Source organism: Protopterus annectens, chromosome 1.part2 (genome assembly GCF_019279795.1).
Source record: "Protopterus annectens isolate FY-2018-M chromosome 1.part2, PAN1.0, whole genome shotgun sequence".
NCBI lineage: Eukaryota > Metazoa > Chordata > Ceratodontiformes > Protopteridae > Protopterus > Protopterus annectens.
In genome coordinates this window covers 1,145,325,827-1,145,348,406 of record NC_056727.1, presented here as the reverse complement: position 1 = coordinate 1,145,348,406, position 22,580 = coordinate 1,145,325,827, and the positions used below count along the sequence as shown (strand labels likewise).

General features: G+C 37.9%; 1 protein-coding gene across 1 annotated transcript in view; it reads left to right on the top strand.

Annotated features, from left to right (window-relative positions):
- Positions 1-22,580, top strand: part of LOC122792265 (probable beta-D-xylosidase 5) — a 970,913-nt gene that overhangs the window by 184,410 nt on the left and 763,923 nt on the right. The window contains exon 4 of the mRNA XM_044060016.1: positions 18,130-18,289. Coding sequence (XP_043915951.1) covers positions 18,130-18,289 — 160 coding nt within the window. The remainder of the gene's footprint in view (positions 1-18,129; positions 18,290-22,580) is intronic.

Below are 22,580 nucleotides of genomic sequence, written 5' to 3'. Positions count from 1 at the left end.
TGATGAGTGAGTTAATCAGGTGGATCAGGAATGTGGGAGATACATTTGTCATGTGGTATCAGCTCCTGACACACTGCATGAAAGTGCTGGAGATGGTGACTGACACACGGATACACACAGTAGTAGAAAGTAAGATGGGAAATGAGCAGATTGGATTCAGATCAGCATGCAAAACTGACCCAATGTTTACAGTGAGATAGATAGTGGAGAAAAGCAAGTGGTGAATAATGAGTCCAGCATTCCTAGAGTTAGAGAATGCATATGACAAGGTCTCAAATAAGCGAATTTGGTCAGCCCTATGATGGATTAGTCCCAGAAACATTGGTAGAATTAGTGCAGATTATGAACAAGGAAAAAATGACATAAATATTTACAGAGGTTGGACTCAGAGATAGGTCTTAATTGGAGTGGTTGTATATCAGGGTTCACCTCTGAGCCCACTGCTGTTCATACTGGTGATGGACTACATTACCAATATGGTCAGGGGAGGCATATCAACAAAGCCGTTATGGCATTATAAGCAGTCGCTGAACAGGAACTTCAGGAAATGATAGGGGAATGGAATGCAAAATTAAATATGCATGGAATGAAACCGAGCTCAGACAAGACAGTTTCTTTGTGGCAGCAAATGGGGAAAATCAGAAGAAGCTGACAACTGAGATAAAAATGGAAAATAGCTGAACAGGTTTACAGCTTCAAAAAGCTGGAAATGGTGTTTGAGGAGAAAGGAAGCCTGAATGAGGAGGACAAAACGAGAGTCAGAATTGCTGTAGCCAACTGTTACAGAATGCCAGAGGTGGGGTATGACAGAAGAATGGAAAAGAAGTAAGGAGTACAAAACCGTAGTGTGAACCGTTTAACAGCTTCAGAAGAATTAAAGGAGATCATTGATAGGAAACCACATTTTTCTTTTAAGAATAATTTATCTTTAAAGAGACAATTGTGACGTTATCAAAACATCAAGGGACCTATGCCTGCAGGAAGTGTAAGATTTGCTGATATGTTTACACAGGGATGAATATCACTATACTGGCACTGAATCACTTCATAAAATTTAATTTTTCTACAAACTGCACTGCTAGGAATATTATCTATTATGCTTTTTGCATTGTTTGCAATGCATTCTGTATAGGAAAAACTAATTGCTCCTTAAAGGAATGTATTTTAGATCACCTAAGAGATATTAATAATGTAAAGACTACCAATGCCTTAGTTGAGCACGTGGAAGCCTTGGGATCCCATCATTCCTTTAAGTTTTCCATGCTTGAAATCGTTAATGAGAGTTACAGAGGGGTGATCTTAAAAACAGAGCAGAAATTAAAAAGGGGTTACATTGGATTTTACATTTAAATGCTGATAGACCATCAGGTATAAACGATACTGTCCCTGTAAAATCCGCTTTGAAGGCACGAACGCTCCCCCATTGATTACTTTTGTATATTCTGTATTTTGTGGTGAGCAACAATGTATCAGTCAATTATTGTTTGTAACAAAGAAAAAAGAGAATGTGGTGCAGGCAAACGGTTCCACCAAACAATAAAAGCCAATGTACTGAAAATTATAGTAGAAGCAAACCACAGTCAACATCCAGAGAAAAAAAAATTTAATTGTGAGTGCTTTCATGACAGGTTTTACTGCTTCATCAGACAACACAACATCACTTTACTTTAGTATTTAAAATGCAGTCCATCCAGTAAAAACTCATGCGTAATTAACCATCAATTAGAACCATTAACAGAACAGTTAAAATTTAAAGACGTAGATGCAAACTGTCATCTTACTAGGTTTCTTGCCTGTAAAACTGGCTTCATAGAAGCCTTATCATTAAGCCCCTTTCCCCCTTGCAGCTCTCTTCCTAATTATCCATTCTAATTTAGCTACTTCAGTCCTATTAGCAACATCCCCTCTCCTTTCATTATTTTTAACTGTTTCTATAACCATAAATCTAAATTTATGTGTGGTGTCATATCTGGCTGGTTCCACTTCATATCATCGAATTACCATTTCATCGAATTGCAAATCATCGAGACCAAATCGTAGAAAACTCATTTCATCGAAAACTCATTTAATCGAATCTCAAATCATTGAAAACTATGAAGCAACTACAAATAACATCCCAGACAATTTCTACTATGTTTATGCAGGGGGGCAAGCCCCCCTGCACCCCCCATGGGGGGGCTCAGCCCCCCCATACCCCCCTAATTAAATATACCAACTCCAAGGTCGCACTACAGTGGGGGAAAAAGGTAATTTCCTACCCCCACTGTAGTGCGACCTTGGAGTTGGTATATTTAATTAGGGGGGTGTGGGGGGTGGAGCCCCCATAGTGCAGGGGCTTGCCCTGCATAAACGTAAACATTGTGGAATGTTATTTGTAGTTGCTTCATAGTTTTCAATGATTTGAGATTCGATGAAATGAGTTTTCGATGAAATGAGTTTTCGACGATTTGGTCTCGATGATTTGCAATTCGATGAAATGGTAATTCGATGATATGAAGTGGGACCATTTGGCCACATGTTTAGCCAAAGCATTATTATCTGCCCCTCTGTGTATGTCATATATATGTTCTCTCATCCTTTGCTTTAACATACGGTTGGTTTTGCCTATATAATTTGTATTAGTATGCCAAATAAACAAGGTTACTTGTGTTACACTCAGCAAGTACTCTAAACTCTATTGTCTTCCATGTATCAGGATGAACAAATATACTACTGCTATCAATATACTGACAGAAATTACAGTTAGACCAGGGAAAATTACCTCTGTTCCTACTATGGGAATTATCTAGTGAGTCTCTGGGGTGACATAATAGTCTTTTTAATGATTTTTTATTTTTATATGCAAAAGTGGGGTTATCTCCCACAATGTGTCTAATTCCATCTTCAGAGCATAATATTCCCCAGTTCTTCCTCTAGATATTGTGCATGAGATTCACATTACTCAAATAGGTAATGCGTATTCTCACTGACATAGAGGTAGCTTGTTCCTGACCAGGTGGTACTATTTCCCTCTGTTCTGAAAAATAAAGCTTCCCTGAGGTCTCTCGAAGCCTTGGAACCATAGACAGCATAACTATTAGCAAGCAAAATCTGGAGCTTAGATATATTATGAGCTATATTAAGGCATCACATGCTGTAATGCATATCATTGCCAAGAATTTGGTTATATTACAAGCAATGCCAAAGATAGATAAATATATCAGTAATAGACCCAAATTTGCTTTTAGGAATTGAAGGAATTTAAAACAACATATCTGTTACAAGGATATGAAGTTAACTATTCACATGTAAATTTTAATAAGAAAGGAACTGTTCCATGTGTGAATTGTTCTAGCTGCAATTTTATAAGTCAGGATAGTGAGTTTGTTCACCCAGTAACTAAAAAAAAATATTTGTTCAAGTCTTCTGCCACATGTAATACAGCTTTTATAATATATTTAGTGACTTGTTCTTCTTGTCCCTCCTTCTATGTAGGAAAGTCACGTAGGAGGTTAAGGGACCGTATTATTGAGCATCATTCAGATATTAGAAGGAGGTTAAGGGACCGTATTATTGAGCATCATTCAGATATTAGAAGGAAAGTATTAACTAATCCCCTTTCTAAGCTCGTTTTAGATAGTGGTCCAGTGCATACATATAGGTTCAGAGCGATGCAAACTTTGTTAAAAAATATAAGAGGAGGTGACCATAATAACAGGCTAGAACTGATGGAGTATGAATGGATCTTGCATTTGAATGCTGATTTTTCTCCTGGTTTAAACACAATAGTTACATGAAAACCAGTTCTGAGGTTAAAGCAAATGTCTCTTAAGTAAGCTATTACTAAGTGCACTTCAACTTTGTACCACTTGCCTTTTGATATGTTGATTGCTTTTAACTATGTCTGTATTCTCATTGGGGGGCTTATGCCATGTGATTTTACTTGCTTTAGTATTTAAATTGAAGTTTTCATATTGTATTTTAGGGATTTGTGTTCCTGAAAGCTTTGTTTTACTAAAATAGCGTTTCTACAAGTCCAGAGCATTATTTTGTATCTGACTGCTTGCTGTGCTTAGATTTATTGGTTGCATTTCTTTTGTGCAAGATAACATAATGCACAGTATTTACAATTGCACTGATAATTGCCTCAGTTATATATACAATGCAGATTCATGGTAGATCAATTGCAAAAATCAGTCGCATTCATATACAGATTGAGCAATGCCGTCTCTGTGTCCACTATAATTGTATTCTGGAATAACGTATGATAACACAAGTCGATACTTGCTTAAAGTTTAAACCAGATCATGATAAAAAGAATGATTTTCAGGAAAAAGATTACAATGTTCACTGATGTCCTCAGCACATTACTGAATATTTCCATCTATGATTTAATGATTTAAGAAATAAAATGTTAACCTTGAGGTCTGTGACAACTTAATTCTGATGTAATATTACACTAAATTTAATTTGTGATGAAATACTACTTGGACATTTTAATGGCGGCATTAATGATTTAGAGATGGGTTAGTCTGAAATTAAAGGTTCCCACAGATGGGAGGGTATATTAAGGGGCCATACAGCACAGAGAGGACATCTAAAGAATGATGTGTTCATAGGTCAAGACAGGATACCACACCCCAATGATTTATGAAATCACAAAAGAAAACTGTTTTTGGAATGGTGTGTCTGTGTGTGTGTGTGTGTGTGTGTGTGTGTGTGTGTGCATGTGCTTGACTTGACAAAGCCAAATAAGCAAGATTTATCAAAAATTAATTGTGTGAAAACCAGGTTCTGCTGTCATTTCAGTACTGTGTATTTGAATTCTGTAGCAGTTAAAAATGGACAATTTAAGGTAAATATGTTATAAATGAACAGTGGGGATGCATTATGAGAACTCATCCTAGTGTGACAGTGATCATAAGAATAAGACAGACTTACAGTTTTGGAAGGGGTCTAGACTTATTACCAGCAATTTACATTTGTGCATAAATGTAATGGTACATGAGCTGTACTGAATGCTGTTTACAATGATGCACTTAATATTAATTTTATGTTGAACGTTTTCTTGGAAGCTGCGGTAAATAGAAATACACATATTTTGGGTCACGTGCTCATTTTGATGAATCACCTTTTAGGGAAGATGGAGCAATCAATACAAAGTTATAAGAAATCTAACTTCTTTTATGTGGGAAAAATCACTTATGCCTTAAGTAGCTCCATACCTAATTATACGGTTGTAAAACGTTTCGGAAGTTATAAAACATTTTGGAGAGTGCTTGTTTTCCTAGTTGATTTTTATAGATCCATCTTCACTGAAAAGTGAATTTATGGAGCAAATGAAACCTGTTGTTGTAATCTGCAGCATCTATACCTACACATAAATTCCAAGGTTGTACTATAGGTATACCCAGGGAGACTGGCCTTTAATCCTCAGAAAGGTGGTCACTGAAAGTTGTGTCTGTAATACAAATGCAAAACACTTGTTAACCTGTCACATTTTTAATAAATTAGTGATCCATCAGTTCTGGCTACTTTAGATGAATTTGTGATTTAATGACAAGCTGTTAGCAGATCACATAGTACATTTTATGGCTAATTACAACACATTACATATGTCCAACAATTTGGATAGTTATTTTAACAGTCAATCAGTATTCAGGATTATGATTGGGTCACCAATCATAACCTGCATATTATGTGTTCAAAACATCGCTCAAGAGGTGAATGTTGGCATCCATGTCAAGAACACTTAATACATGGTTATGATCAGTGACACAGTCATAATTCTTTGTAGTACATGGAGTTTTATCTGCTCAAGGTACTATTAGTTACAATGAAAACAATTCTTAAGTATTTTGCAGGCTTTGAAATTTGTAAAATACTTAGCAGATGTGGTCAGAAAGGCAATGTAAAGCACTCTGTTAGATTTTCACTCACTTTTCATGCCTCTGTACTGTCTAGATTTTCATAGAATGTTCAGATTATTTCTTTGTACTTTTGGTCTGTTCCTCATAATATCTGTGTTTTTTGAAGAAATCACTAAGGATTAAAGTGACTAAATAATGGCATACATTTGAATTTCAGAGTCCATATTGAGTTTCAGAGTCTAGATTATGCAGATAAATAGATCTTGTTATTCCAGCAAATTTCTAAGTTTTTTTATAGGAAGTTAGAGGCACATCAAGGGTGCAGACAGCAGGCAGAAACAAATGTTTTGTTCTGCTGCTGTCATTTACTAGTCAGTACAGGCAGATTTTTACTGCTGAGTGGTAGTCCAAACCTTAACTACATAAGCAAGGAATGCTTAACAATTGTTAAGGTTGGGTCACGCACTGCTCTGGGCCTTAAATGGTTTGCCTTTTTCCAAATATGAGACTGTGATCACTGCACTCCATGTACTACATAGTTTATTATTCAAATAGAGTAACAGTCTGAATTTAATTTTATATGATGATAAATATCTGTTGCAGATTCATGTTTATTGAACATGGGCACAGCATGACTCTTTTGTACACAGCTTATTTCTATTTATGGCACAGAAATAGTTGCAGACCTATTTTTGGAGTCAGACTGTATTTAAATTCTGGTGGAGGCTCTTTATGATTTTAGTAGCCAATTAAACTGCCTGTGTCCAGCTTGAGATCTGCAGAGCTGCACACAGCACTATAGATAGTCTTTAATTATAGACATTATTTACTGGGGCTTTATCAGATGTTAACTGTGGCACCTGTTCTGTAACCTCCTCACTAAGATCAGGGTTATTATCGATGGTCTGCATAGATCACTTCTCAGCCAGGTAATACTACAATCCACTCATCCAGGAAATGGCTTTGACGTCTTATTCTTCTGCAATGAGGAAGAAAAAATAGATCTAATATCTGAAAACAGCTGTCTCCAAATCTTGTGCTACAGATTCAGTTTAATGATGTATTTCAGTCAACAGTGTGAGCTCTGAGGTCACACTCTGAAACTGGCAGTTCCATGAAAAAAATTTAACAAGCAGACTTGGTATAGGAAACTAAAGGGGGCACTTTGAAACTACCATTATGAAAAAAATATATACAGTGAGAAAGAAATGTACAAATTAAAAATCAGGGGGAAACCTGTATAGATTCAAAATGAGTTACCATCAGTAAATAAGAAAGAACATATTATGTTTGTGAAATGTAAGTAAACAGAAATATATGTATGGAAATATGGATGAGATCATATTAGAACTTGTCTGTTTTCTTCTCTCTGTATGTCTATACACAACGTTCTTATACAGTGCCACGCATGCATGTAATGTTGTTGTTATAATGTCGAATCCACCAATGGGCCCTTCTCGCGGTACATGCCTGCATGTCTAATCAATTATTTATTAGCATTTTACTGCTAAAAAAATAATAATAATAATAATAATAATAGTAATAATAATAATAAAAAAACAGAAGTGTTTCTTAGGGGTAAGCACTCCTTTATCATCCTCTGTGTATCCTTTCCCAGCTGTCCAGTTTAATATGGAACATTCTAATGTGGCAGGCAAGCCAGTGCTTCCTTCAACCTAATTTACTTCATTGTCATTATCTTCTGCAGATATTTTAAACGTTCTGTGCATCTAAAACTGTTTGTTTCTGTACTATGTAGCCAAAACCCTGCTTTTTCCACATACTCCCATTGCATATTTTATTTTGTGCAGGAAGACATTATACAGAAGTCATCCCTGATCACCACTGTTGTTCTCAGTAATCCTTTCATTCAAGATTAGTAGAGTTGGATTACTAAAACAGAACAGCACACAAGTACGGTGAGAGCCCTGTTCATTACTACAGCAGTTCAAGTGTGTCCCATTTGGCTGAAATGATTAATTAGACACACATTTCATTTGCAGTGGTTTGACCTCTCCCATCTGCTCCTCATTATGGCATGTAAATTGTTTGCTTTCTCTTACTGTAGCATAATTCCAGTTAAACTCTGTTCTGTCTTTTTGTGTGGACCCCCACCACAGATGTAATAGATTTATTTCTGCCAAAATGATTAATACACGAGTGAGCTTGTCATAAAATACATGGAAAATTATGTTACAGTTTCAAGTAGAAGATGGGTTACACTGTCCTATGACATAAGAAAGCAAACATGGTCTATTTTGTAGAAATACAGGCCATCTTAGCATCAATATTTTGCAGATACAGACCTTACATATAACCAGGAGATGACTTTGCCATCAATAATTTAGTTATATCAAGAGTTATGAGAAAGCTACTTAGAGTGAAGAATTATTTTTGAAAAATGCCCTTTTTTATAGCAGTTTGAGTCTCTCCACATTTAATTAGTAAATCTTATGTGGTGGTGCCTTTCATTTCTGTCCTTCATCAGCACACTGCTCATGGCTCCCTGCTCTTGATAGTTCCCTGATGCACAAACGTTTGCTGCTTAAACTGATTTGGTATTGAAAACACCATTCCAGGTTTCTCCACTGTAAGACAAACGTTCCCCATCCAAACAATATAGCATTAAAGGCATCTGCATATTCGTTTGTTAGCTGTTTCAAACTTTTCTGCAGTTCTTCATACAGGGAATAGAGGGAGGGAGGATTTAGAGGAGGCGGCTGGGGTAATGGAGATTGTGCTATCTACACAGGTGGGAAAACATGCAACACAAGTACCCAACTGGTGAATTAGGTGTAAATTCCCCTTGCAGTAGTAGGAACATTCCAGTCTGATCCTGATTTATTTCTGTCCCTGGAGTCCTACTGCTGCTGAGCCTTGTTTTGCCTTTCTAAGAAGGCTTCTGCACCCCAGATGCAATAGATTTGTTTCTGTCATGACGACTAATAAATATACTAATTTGTAATAAGGTATATCTGAAAAACTACTTCATAAGTAGAGCATCCGTTAGTGTCTTGTGTCAAGAAAAGCAGAAGCTATATAGTGTGCTAAAAGCAAGGTCATCCTGACATCAACATTTTAGAGGCTCCAACCTTGTATGTTACATTCATTATTTTTTTTAGCCAGAATTTCCTTCCATAGGGAAAGTAGCCAGAATGAAAAGTTTTTCTTGAGATTTAGACTTCTGTTTTTCCCCAACAGTAATTTGACACATTTATCATTATTATCTGATGTACAGAATTTGTTAATGCCTTCCCTTTACATCCCCATAAGTACATTGTCCATAGAAACCTGATGTAAGCAGTATCCCTGACCTACCGTTTTCTTCAGTTTACAGTTATAGACCTGAAAGCACAATTCCAGGTTTCTCTACTGGTTGACCAGGACTCACTACCCATCTATAGGCCAGTATCACTGTTACTAAAATGTGTAATCAAGGGGACCCAGAATGGGCAACACTTAGTAAAGATGCACCTATACCTAAAGAGTCACTCAAATGGAGCCTGGAAAAGAATTTGTGAGTTTGGTAGGAGCTAACACAGTACATATATTTTTTGTCACTTTAACTTTTATTAGAGAAAATTCCAAGATCAGCAACATTGTTTAGCAACACCATCTAATAAACTAAAATTTCATATTAACTTTAAAGACATTAAAAAGAACAAATGCATAATATTTAAAGACATTAAAAAGAGCAAAAATGCTTAGCTTATGAAATCTGAAAGACATTTAGTGTTGGTAAATGGTTTACACATTTCAAGCTATTTGAAAACTTTTATAATCCACTAATCTTTTTAAGCACTGAAAACATCTTCTAATTATTTCTAACTGTTGCCTCTAGTAGCCTTAGATGGCAGTTAGCATCACTAAGGTTTATTTTCCTATTTAGATTCTTCTTTTGTTTAATACTACAATAACTATAACAGCTATTTATTATTATATTTCTTCCTACGTCCATCTGCTATATTTTAATCTTCTACACTCACTAGTTTATTAAAAATGCATTTATGTCTTCAAAGCACAAAAAATATTTTCATTTAAACTTTCTTGTAATAATTATTTTAGCCAGTAGCACAATTACAGCAAAAAGTGGTCACTCATGCTTGGCCTAATAGCCTTCTTCCTGAGGACCAAATAAGAATACAATTGTGGTTAAGTTAATTCTTCCCAGCCAATGGTCTGCCACCATTTTTTCCCACCCACTGTTTGCTGACTGTCAGAATCCCTTTTATCAGTCAGTCCTCTTCTACCCAGTGGGTAAGAACTGATCACAAGAATTGTCACTTAGGCAGCTACAAGGGAAGGGGCTTGTGAAAGATGTTTATCCTCTTTACTTGCAAAGTAATCCAGGTCTGCTCCTTTGTAGACAGCACCTCCATACAATCCCCTGTCTCCAACTGAGATTCTACCTAGAATTTCTGCCTGGGCATGTATTCCTTAACCCCTGCCCCCATAGGAGAGATTAGCAGTCTTGTGCCTCACCCTTCCTCTCTTCCACCATGCCTGCCCTAACAGGCAACTGAGGCAGTCACTGAAGTCACATCTCCTGGGTTGTAATCAGAATTTTATCCCTCTGTGTCAGTGGAGCTAGGCGAGTTCAAAGGTCGACCTCAAATTACGTAGTTAGCACACTATCACTACCTTCTAAAACATCCCTTGTTCAGGCTAAAGTTCCTGTTATTTCTCAAAAAGAAAATGAAAGTAAAGTTATTCCTTTACCACATTACTTCTACCAGTGACATGCTGTTCCTTTGCATTTCCTCCCATCACAAATGTTTCCATTTTGGGTGTGAGTTCTGAGCATGCCAAGGTCAGAAGAATTGCAACTGACCAGTTCATGGCTGTAAGTAAAACTCTGACAGTACTAAACCCCACAGTCCTACAGTCCTTGACTATTATTAAGTATCGCACATGAAACTATTGCCTTCTCACTCCCCTAAATAAAAGAAAATACCAAGTTCTTCATAGATTAAATTTTTCCCATGAAACAATGGGATTATGACACAAATTGAGAAAATTAATGGCAGAAAACTTATCCTCACAGCTATTATTTTTCAGTCAAAGTCCAGTAAAATATAGTTGTGTGAGATCTTACCATAATAATTGATGTCTCGGTGTTTCAGCATTCTTTATAGATGGGATATCTTGCCAAGGACAGCCAAACATGTGGCCAGCATACCAAAGCCTTATTTCCTTCCAGGCGACATATGTCAAACATAGGTCCTATGTCCAAGGTGTCAGATACATAAGTGATGTTTGAACACCTAATCCTCAGAACTAAAGTCTCCCAAAAGATCCAGTGCAGCGCAACAGGAACAGATTGACCATGTGCATCCATTAAGGGATAAAAAGAAGAATGAAAGAACAAAAGACAGAAAGAAGAAGAAAAGTGAGACCTCTAGGTCAGACGAGAAGCCACAGAAAATAAAACTGGGGGGAGGCAGGAAGGCCATCTACTGTTATGGTAAGATCTTACACAACTGCACTATGCCCTTCTTTATCACTGTTGCAGTATTACTAAAATATGGGAGAGGATGGGAGGATGAAGACACAGAGGAGCCTTCCAAAAACTCATGTAAGATGGCCTTGGTGAAACATCCAACTTGTAATGTTTCATAAAGCTATGTACAGAGGACCAAGTAACAGTTTTCATAATGAAACCAGAATCCAAACCCTTGAAAAAAGAGGCCACAGCACTGGTAGAATGAGCACGAGCTGAAGAAGAAAGCTGCTTGCCATGAAAACAATATGAAAAAGAAATGGCCTTAGAAATCCAGGAAGAGATTTGCTTAGACACAGTTAAATCCAGTTTCCTGGCATGAAAGGAAACAAAAAGCTATTCAGATTTCCTGAAATCTTTACTTTTGCCTAGGTTGTTGTTGTTGTCTTTCAGCTTTTCCCAGTTAGGGGTTGCCACAGCGGAACTCTGGTCTGCTAATGATTGGCAGTAGATTTTCACGAACGCCGAGGTGCCAGCTCGACATTCAACCTTCAACAAAGACACGCCCATTTATACATGTCTTTCGAATGCTCACCCAACCGCGGGGAGGACATGCAGACTCCACACAGAAGGCACTCCCCACAGTCCAGCCAAGAATCGAACGGGAGAACCTCTTGCTGTGAGGCAACAATGCTACCGCTGCACCACTAAATTGTCTATGTAATTCAAAGTGTAAAATATCCTTTCACTATCCTTCTCTAAAGGAAAGAGAAGGAAGACGAATTGTTTGATTTAAGAGCAAATCATTAGCCACCTTGGGCGTAAAGGAAGAACTGGTATGAAGAGACACCCAATTCTTATGAAAAAAAAAGGTAGAACTGCCGTGAGCGCTTGAAGTTCAGAAATCCTCTTGGCAGGAGTAAGGGCTACTAACAGTACAGTTTTCCAAGTACAGTGTTGCCAGGAAGAGGAAAGTGCAGGTTCACAAGGAGACTGAATCAATTTCTTAAGAAACAAGATAAGGTCCAAAGAAGGAGGACTTGGACTTCTTGGAGGCCAAATCTGAAAGGCAGCTTTCAAAAATGATTTGACTTTAAAACTAGAAGCTAGTGGTGGATTTAGAGGCAGACCAACAAAAATGGCCAACAAATGAACTTTAATAGATGAATATGACAGGCCAGATGTGAGCAACTCACAAAAATAAGAAAGGACCATAGAAATACCCACAGAAAAGGGTCCAAGTCATGCTTGAGACACCAAATAGAAATCCCTTCCATTTAGCCACCTAGGATTTTCCAGTAGTGGTCTTTCTGGCCTTCCACAAAATCTGAAGCACATCCTCAGAAAAGTAGTGTCTAAAATAAATCAAAATCCTATTACACAAAGAGTCAAGTGAAGGGTGGACAAGTGAGGGTGAATGAAAATTCCATTGTCTTGTGTGAGTAGATCCATCCTGTGAGATAAGTTGTGATGATTGCCACAGACAAGATGAAGTGGTGGGGGGACTAAATCTATCTGGCCAAAGGGAGTCAACTGCAAGATTTTGGGTGCTATCACATGATCTTGTGCAGTACTTTTGGCAACAGAAGAAGAGGGGGGATATGCATATAGAAATAACCCCTTCCAGGAAATAGTCAAGGTATCCACTTCACAAGCCAGAAGACTTGGAACTGTCAAAGAGAACTTGGGAAATTGCCTGTTCATAGGGGAGGCAAAAATATCTACTTGAGAGGTATCCCGCTGGTGAACAATGTGAATTCCTCCCTGAGATGCATCTATTCTTGATGATCTGCCCTGGACATGCTCAGACTGGCTGCCCTAAATTGCGCTCTGAAGGTATGAAAACTGTTTGAGGGGTCATGTGATGGCAGATAGTAAAATACCAAGCCTGTAGAGCCAACCTGCAAAGAAGGTATGACTTTCTGCTCCCTTGCTTGTTGATATACCATATGACTGTAGCACTGTTTGTGAAAACCCTTAAGAGGCTGGGGATCTAAAGGGACTGGAGAGCACAGACAACCAGAATCACAGCTCTCATTTCCTTGATATTGATATGGTCTGATATTTGTGGGTTTGTCCAAACAATCTGAGGATGCCTCCCCAACCATGATCTGAAGCATTCGTGTACAGCTGATTTGTGGGCACAGGAACCTGAAAAGGCAGGCCAGGATTCAGAGAGATCTGATGCATCCACTAGTGGAACTCAAGCTTGAGGCAAGAAAATAGAGGAATGGGAAGATCCAGAGGATGGCAATGCTGAAGCCAGACTGCTTTGAGGTACCACTGAAACATCCTCACATGAATTCTGGCAAAAGGAACCATATCAATAGTAGCTTCCATGAACTCCAGTGCTTGAAGGAATTTCCTTGCAGGAAGCAGTGAAAGAGGAAGAAGGGACTGAAAATAAGCTGTGAAGGACAGGACCGTGGGAGGAGGAAGCAGAGCCATCACTGGTACAGTCAGAGTCTTGCAGCCTAGAAAAGCCTGATTTTGAGAAGGTGTCAGCACAGATCTTTTGAGGTATAATGTGAACCCTAGACTTTGCAAAGCAGCATTGTCTAAATGAGGGAAAATCTGGATTCCCTGCAGTCTGCAGAAGGCCACTGGTGGGGCTAGATATGTGGCAAAAACCCTTGTGGTCATTCAGAGACCAAAATGCAAAGCAGAGAATTAATAATGTGAGGAAGACAAAAAAACATAAACATTTCCTGATAAAAGGGTGAATGGGAATATGAAAGTAAGAGTCTTGAGACACTAGAAAAGCTCAGAGAAGCAGCATAGGGGAAGGGAGACTGAAGAGACAGCATCCTGAAGAAGTAACTTTCAGAAAACTGTTGAGGAAAGAAAGATTCAGAATGGGCTTCCAAGACCCCTCGTTTCTGGGAACCAGAAACATCTTAGAATAAAACCTTGTGCTCTGTGGAGAGGGTGAAATGGGTTGAATTGTTCCCTGCAGCAAAAGATCCTGCAGAATTAAAGGGAAATGAAGGAGTGGATAAAGAGGAGGTTGGAGAGGACCCAAAAGGTAGGAAAAGACTTCCAAACAATAAAATAACCCTTTTGGATAATGCAAAGCACCCAAGAGACTGTAGTCATCTGTTGTCAAATAGGAAACAAAGTTAACCTGAGGGAAGGAGGCACCTGGCCAAAATATAGAGAAGACTGAATGTCAGATGGAGGCAAATTTGTCAGAGAAAGAAGACTTTTGTGTTTTAGAACCATGAGAAGATTTTTCAGGAAAAAAACTCTCTTGGAAGATCTTTTTACCCTAGAAGGTTGTTTTGGTTGCCTTTGGACAAAGGAAGACTTAGAGAGGTAATTCCTTTAGAACCTATGGAAAGGAGACAAAAAGATTTGTTTCAGATTCTGCATAACTTTCCCTTTGTCATGAAAGATCTTAAACAGCTCAGGCACAGCAGATTCAAAGAGATTTTGGTTATCTAAAGGAGAATCCAGGAGCTTTAATTTGATATAATCATGGAGAGCCTGTGAGTGCAACCAGTAGTACCTTCTCCTCATAGAACCCAAGGCAGCTGCCCTAGAAGAGGAATCAGCCACATCACAACTGCACTTTACAAAACGATGAGCAACCTGGGAAACAGGGCTGAACAAGGATATGGTCAAACACTTTGCCTCAGAATCAGTCAGAATACCTCCAAGCTGAGAGAGAAGAGCTAGCACATACCTAGTCATATAACTCTGGTGGTTAATGGCCCTGAAAGCTAAAGCAGGCTTTACGCTTATTCCACTACCAGTCCACAGCATACGGATCACCTACGGAACACCGACAGCCCAAAACACCGTCACCCATATGGCCGACGCCATATGGTCGACACTCACAATATCGACAGTGCCAGAACTTTGCAAAAAAGGATTTGACCACTGCCCACACCCCCCGTACCTTTAATATACCAACTCTGAGATCACACTACAGTGGAAGAATGGAAATTTTTTCATTCCACACTATTGGGAGATAAAGTTTCCCCATTGTCAATATTCTGAACGTCGACCATATGGCTTCGGCCATATGGGTGTCGACGTTGTGAGCTGTCAGTGTTCTGTATGGGACCCTAGCATGTATATATCCCAAACTGTTCTAAACAAATCAGAGGACACTTAGCAATGCACAGGGAGCTAAACAACAAATTAATTAAATCCAGGACCAACAAATACAAACATTTTTCCAGCAGTAGAAGTGAATAACTGCAACAAAACTGTAATGAATACAGAATGGAGAAATGAAACAATAAAACAAACTATAAACTATGTACACATTTCCATCCTGCATGAATCTTTCTGAGAGAAGGCAAGATGTGTTTGTTAAAAGAATTAGGCAAGATGAATATCCACTCTCAAATAGGCCATGGGTGATAGTAAACCTTCAAATCTCTCGTATATTTCATCTATCCATCTCCCAGCTCACCATATGCTGAAATTAGTTTAACTTGAAAAGATATCAGCAGTCAACTAGCCAACCATACATATAATATACACCTTGGCTATACTAGTGACAAGCTGATAGCGGCCTAACCTCACCACATCCATTGATGCACCTTTATCTTTATGCAAAATACACATATATCAATGTGTCAAAGGCACTAATACACCAACAATCTTACATTAATAAAAAATAGCTGTACAGAGATACAGTTCATACATTAATAAAAACAAACAGCTGCTCAAAGAGATAAACAGTTTAGAAAACAGGGAGAAATAATGATATGGCGAACAATGACAATAATTAATTTTAAGCACTTGGTAAGTAAAGAAACAATGGCCCTGCCCTAGACTAGATCATATTCAAAACTGTCTGACAAAACCATTGGACAGAAATTACAAACACCATTTACGCATATTTAAAGCAACTTGCTGCATAAAAAAGTCAAGAGAGTCACTGAAATAAGGTGAATAGAGTGCACCTTGACACACTAGGAGGACAGTTGCTGACCAAACCTTACGACTTCTTAGATACAGTGAAACTACTTGTATTAATGGTCCCAATTCTCTCTGTCACATAAGTCAGCCCTCAGGTCCTGTGTGGAAAGAATTAACGTGTTTGATCCTGTAGTCTCTGGATGTCTAGAGTTATCCTGAAAATAGGAAACAAGTCTAATATTTCCCTTTTGTCCATAGACTCTTCAACCACATTTTGAGCAACTTCTGTGCTGGAAAATTTGAAGGAAGCTTGTTCCAAGCACTATATACTACATCTGCATCTGCAAGTGTAATGAAAGTGACTGGGTCCCTCAGTAAATGCACCCATAATTGTACATGATAAAGAAGTCTGAAGCACCATCAGCACTGTCCAGATTAATTTATGTCCAGTTTAAATGCCAAGTGCTCATGGTCATACAGTATATGAGAGTCCTCAATTTTGATAATCTTGCCCAGTGGACATAAAACAGAAGCATTTGTCTTAGTATCTTGAAGCACAAATGCTGGGGGATAAACTCTCAGTGAACCCACTCAATCTGTACCTCTTCAGACTGTAACTTTGTTCAGAAGGCTAACTTCTTTCTCATATAAACACACAGTATTTCCCTTCTACCTCTTTCCTGTGAGTCAGAGATATTTACAGACTCCATGATCCTCCAAATCAACATGCTTAGCCTCAACTTGCTCCAGGTGGGCTTCCACTGTATCAGTTCTGCGTCTATTATCCCTTAGTTCCATATTGACTAACAACAGGTGGTCTAAATGGAATGTAAGGGAATCTCAATGTCCATGAGCTTGTAGTCACCCTTTGCCATATAAGGTGAAAATGAAGTGTCCATTTTTTGCAGGCACTGAAAGATTTGATTTACGTTAACTAGGAAATAGGTGTTTTCCATTTGGATAACTGCAGAGTTGAAAACAGTGGGGGTATAAATCACAATTTTACCCCTATTTGAGACAATAGACAGTAGTCTAGACTTCTGTGAGTGAAAGGTAGGTTTATCACAATAGTAAATTGGGTAAATGTATATATGCCTATATAAACAGGTGATTGGTAAATACCTATACATACCTATATAATCAAGCCATTGGTGAAAGTTAGGTTTGTAACAAAAGTAAATTAGCTAAATCCCTTTATAATCAATCTATGAGGTGGGAGCACAGATAAAAAGGAGTTATTCAGTCTCCATCTTAATTAAAAGACCCCTCCATTGGTACCTTTTACGCCCCAGAGAAGAACTATTCATTCTGCTCTAATACTGTGCTTGTTGTTGCCAGTGGGATGGGTCAATAGGAGGCACATGGGCACATATATCCTTAGATCACCCCACATTTACTTTTTGTGGGCGGAGGATGTGAGGGTATTCTGTATTAAAAGGGGACTATATCTGGAGCTTTGTCACAATGATAAGTTGGATGCGGGAGTGCATGCTGTGGTACCTGTTTCATAGATCCCTCTTTTTTCGAGTGTGCAGTCCCTCCTTTAAAGGTATAAAGCAAGGATGTGTAAAAGGTGTTGTTTAGTCACTGGATTGAGACAGTTAAGAAACATTTCTTTATAGAGGTTATATTAACATTGTCCAAAATACCATGTAACACAGTTAGCTAGAATTTGGTAAAGACCTGCATGCTATAGATAACTCTCTGAGTCTGTTTTTGATGCTTTGGGACATGTATATCTGGCTAGTAATAACACCCATGGAGCAATGCTTTTCTTTACAGTATGTGGTATTGGTATAATCAGCATCAATATAACAGTTTTATTTCTTGTATATTATTATTTTATGATGTCATATTTCACATGTAAATTATCTCATATTTTTGAAAGTGTAGCAAAGTTTAAAAATAAATCAATAGAATCACAGGATTTATTCAATGTGTTGATCTTTGACTTGTTCATTTCAGTTTGGCCCTGATGTATCGTGTGGCAAATGCCACTGGGACAGAAGTAAGAGCAAAGAACAACTATTTTACTTCTGTTGGAGACTACAGTGACCACACTGGACTGAGCTGTTTCAGCCCTGTAGTAAACATCATGAGACACCCACTGTGGGGAAGGAACCAGGTAATCCAAGTGCATATTGCTTGCTATGTTCATTTGTCTTGTAATTACTTGCTCACAATGGTCAAATCCTTCTCAGGAAACACTCAGGCCTGATTTCAAGTAATATGTAATAGTACACATCTGTGAGTGTAGCTTGAAACAGATTTCAAAATATTATATAGTTCACATTCACAACTTCAGTTCAGAATGCCTGTATGTGTTTCAAGGTAGCATTTCAAAGGTGACTGGTGTCTAGGCAAAATTCTGTGCGAAAAACATGTATGCGGTGAAATAAAGTTCTATAGGCAGTCAGTGGTACAATCAAAGCTACAATTTAAATGAACTGTTTACATTCTGTTAACATTTATCCAGATCATTTACTGTGACATTAACTATATAGTTTATAATATCTTAAATTATGCCTCAAGTATTTATATGTATAGATGAATTTGTCATGTGATTTAGCAGACTGACCAGAGCAGTCCATAGTTCCACTGGAAGAATTAAAAAGGCAGTACAACATTTGCTGCATAGGAATAACATGGAAGTGTCAGTGAGTGTAAAATGCACTGCATTTCTACAGAAATAATAACATAAACATATGGTACATTATAACACATTCTAATAATTTGATTTTAGCAGAAGGCAGTAAAAATGCTGACATTTGATACTGAAATGTGTCTGGGAATAAAGGAATGCAAAACAGAAAGTGCACACTGGATAAAGTGTTAATGAATCACACATTCTGGTATTTCCACTGAAAATAATGTACGGCAATGAAACAAATTTCTTTTGACAAATAGTATGCAAATAATCATAATGAAGAAAATTAAATAACCTATTGCCTAAGAAAGGATCTCATTCCAATGCAATGTTAACCTGCTTTATATAAGATATTTAGAAAATGCAAATAAACAATAAGAGTCTCTAATAAATTAATTGACCTCTATCATCCTATTATATAATTTAGGGCTAAAGTCCAACCAAATGACAAAAAATAAAAAATAACCACAAAAGCTTAATATTTTGATTATACTTCTACAGATACACTGGAGAACATCAGAGGAACCTGCTGGGGATTAATTTACTGGAACTGATAGTAAGGGACAACATTGAAAATCTGAGTTTATTTACTTTACATAGAATCCTGATTGAGAATTTCAAACAGATGCACAGAAATAAATTGAAAGATGATAAAGTGATTTGTGAAGAAACATTGAAGGAAAGCACAGTTGTGTATGATCTTAAATTAGCAGTAAATGTTCAAATAGGTTCACCATTATAGTATTCTTCACTTATGGAATGGATCTCGCCAAAGATACCATACTTCTGAGCAGTCTACAAATGCTCCAGTACCTTCTTCATGTGCCATCCATCTGACCTGTGACCTAAGATCGAGACTACCTGTTAGTAGTTAAGGAATACACAAGCTTGAAAATCCTTAGAGCTTTCCTGCTCTGCAGAAAAAGACTGAGATTGATACACATAAGAGGATAGTCACAGTCATGACAGAGAGAGAGAGAGAGAAACTAAGGACTCGTCCTCAGCCAAGCAGGAAAGAAGAAAAGGGGATGGAGGGTGGGTATACATGCTGCTACAGTAATCTATTCATACAGCTACCATTAATGGCAAGCTCTTACACAGCTGTACTGTATTGCTCATTAGATCAATGATAAAGTATTTCTCATTTATGGGACAATTTCCAAAGTTTTTAGGAAGAAGGGTGGAGTATGAAGCAATAAGGCTGGAGTGCAGCAAGTCTTGAAAAATGACTCTGGCAAAACCTGCTCTAGTTTTAAAAAAATGCATCTATCTTGTACTGTTTTGTGAAAGTATGACCAGAAGACTAGATGTCTGCCTGCAGAATGGACATTGGATCAAAGCCTTTGAAAAAAGGCTCCAGGAGAGCCCATAGCTCTGGTCGAACAACCTTTCAGCTGCTCCCTAAAGGGGTTTGACATAGAAGGAATAATAAAATGAAATGGAAAGACAACTAGAAATGCTCTATTTAGTGACAGGTAGATCTAACTTCTTTACTAATAGGAGACAAAAAGTTGATTGGATTTTCTAATATTTTTTTGTTTGTTTTTTCTTAATAAAACCTCAGTTGTCTGTGAACATCCAGCAAGTAAAAAAAATATTTCTCCTTAATTTGAGGATTGGGAAAGAAGGCTAGAAGTTAGATGGATGGATTTAGAGACAACTCTGTAACACCTTTAGGTATTAAAGGAAAGGATAGTTCTGAAGCTAACCATGTCTTTGAGCAATTAAAAATAGCTGAAGCAGAAGCAGCAGGAGCAAAAGGAGACAGAGTAATTTTTCCAGAACAGTATTCAGGTCCCAAGGAGGAGGGATTGTTTTCCAAGGGGAATTGATCTGGAAGATGACTTTAAGAAACTGTTTGATTTCCTAATGTGAAGAAGAGGGGGATTAAAATACAGACATGCTAAAACAGCTGACAAATTCACTTCAATAGAACTTAATACTAAACCAGTGGAGCAGCTGCCTCACACATTTGAGTATCACAGAAATCCCCACATGGGATGAGTCCTGACCTCTATTACAGAACCATACAGAAAATATCTTCCATTAAGAAACATAAACTTTTCTAGTAACAGGTTTTCTTCCCTATTGTAATACCTGGAGCACAGCCTCAGAGTAATGGTGCCTGAAAAGAATCCAAAAACTGTCATCCAGACCATGAGGTTCAGTGTCTTGAGGTTTCAATGAATGAGATAAACATTTTCCTGTCTAAGTCCATCCTGTAGTATAATCTGTGGTGATTGCCCTTAGCTAGATGAAAAATAAGGGAGAACCAATGCTGCCTGGGTTAAAATGGAGTCACCAACAACATCTTTGATTTGTCTTTTTGAATCTTCAGAACTATCTTCAAAATGAGAGGAAAGGGAAGGAAAGCATTCAGGAATGCCCCTTTCCATGGAAATGAACATGTGCCTGTTCTCTGGGTTTCCATGTCAGTTCAAGGACACCACTTAGGAGAACATGTTGTGTACTGCAGAGTACCATAAGGTTCAATTCTGGGAAGAGTTCCTTATAGAATAATTAAGTCTAAAGTTACTCTTTGGGTAGAGAGCAGGAATAGTCTGCATGCAGATGCAAAAAATTGAGGCAGAGGTCACTGATGGAGTGGTCAGACATCAGATTCCAAGAAGACAACAATTTGCTACATGGCTGGATAGTAGATAGCTGGAATTTAATGCGTAAAGCTACACAGTGTTGTACTTCATTGTTGGAATCCCTTAGAATTAATGCATGCTTGGTGAGGTAACCTTAAACTAATGCAGACAAATAAAATTATTTGAGGGTCATGTCATCCCCAAGTTGAATCATACTGTGCACTGTGAAATGTTAGTCATGAAGCTCAGCATGATGCTACCAAGCATACACATTAATTGGATTTTGGAATAGCTTGCATTCAGCAACTGTATTAGTGCTATAAAACAAATACAACAAACTGTTGAAAAGGGTTCAAAAAATACACCATGGACAGTCCGGAGCAAAAATGAACCCAGTTTATTGCAAAGGACATCCAAACAAGTAAAAAATCAAAACATGACTAAGCACTTTCACCTTACACAGGCATCATCAGAGTCATGTTACAAACACAAATTGTATATATTAGTGCCATCTCTCCAATCCTTGCTTCCTAAAGTTGCATGTCTGTGAATGCCTTTACAGCTGCTAGCTCTTCTGCAAGATGTCAAATGTGCAAGACATTTTTCACCCTTGCAAGGTGTTCCTGTTTTACGTAATATTATATACCTAGATAGATAGATAGATAGATAGATAGATAGATAGATAGATAAGTGAGGTATGGGGTAGTCAGGCTGTCCACATGAGAGTATCAGGCAAGCTGCCACCCTGACAAAAATGCTCTTCCATTAATGTCACCCACCATTTTGATATATCAATAAGCATGGTTTTAAGCTTGGTAATGGGAAAAGTCAAGCTTAATATTCTTGTAGTGCATCTGGAGATACTGGTGTTATCTTTCCACTCTACAAAATATCAGTAAGTTACACATAAGATAATATGTATGGTTCTGGAAGCCATACCAAGGAAGGGACATTTGACATGTAGAAAGTGTAAAAGTTAAAAATGATGATAAAGGAAATGGAAGAGTGTGTTGGCAAGGGAAATATAAACAAAAACATGTGCATGCTGTAAATCAGAGGTAAGAGGGTGGCATATCAAAACAGTGCATCACATTGTCAGGGACAGAGCCGGATCCAGCACTAGACAACATAAGCAGTCACCTAGGGCCCCGTGGCTGGGGGAGGGGGGGCAGACC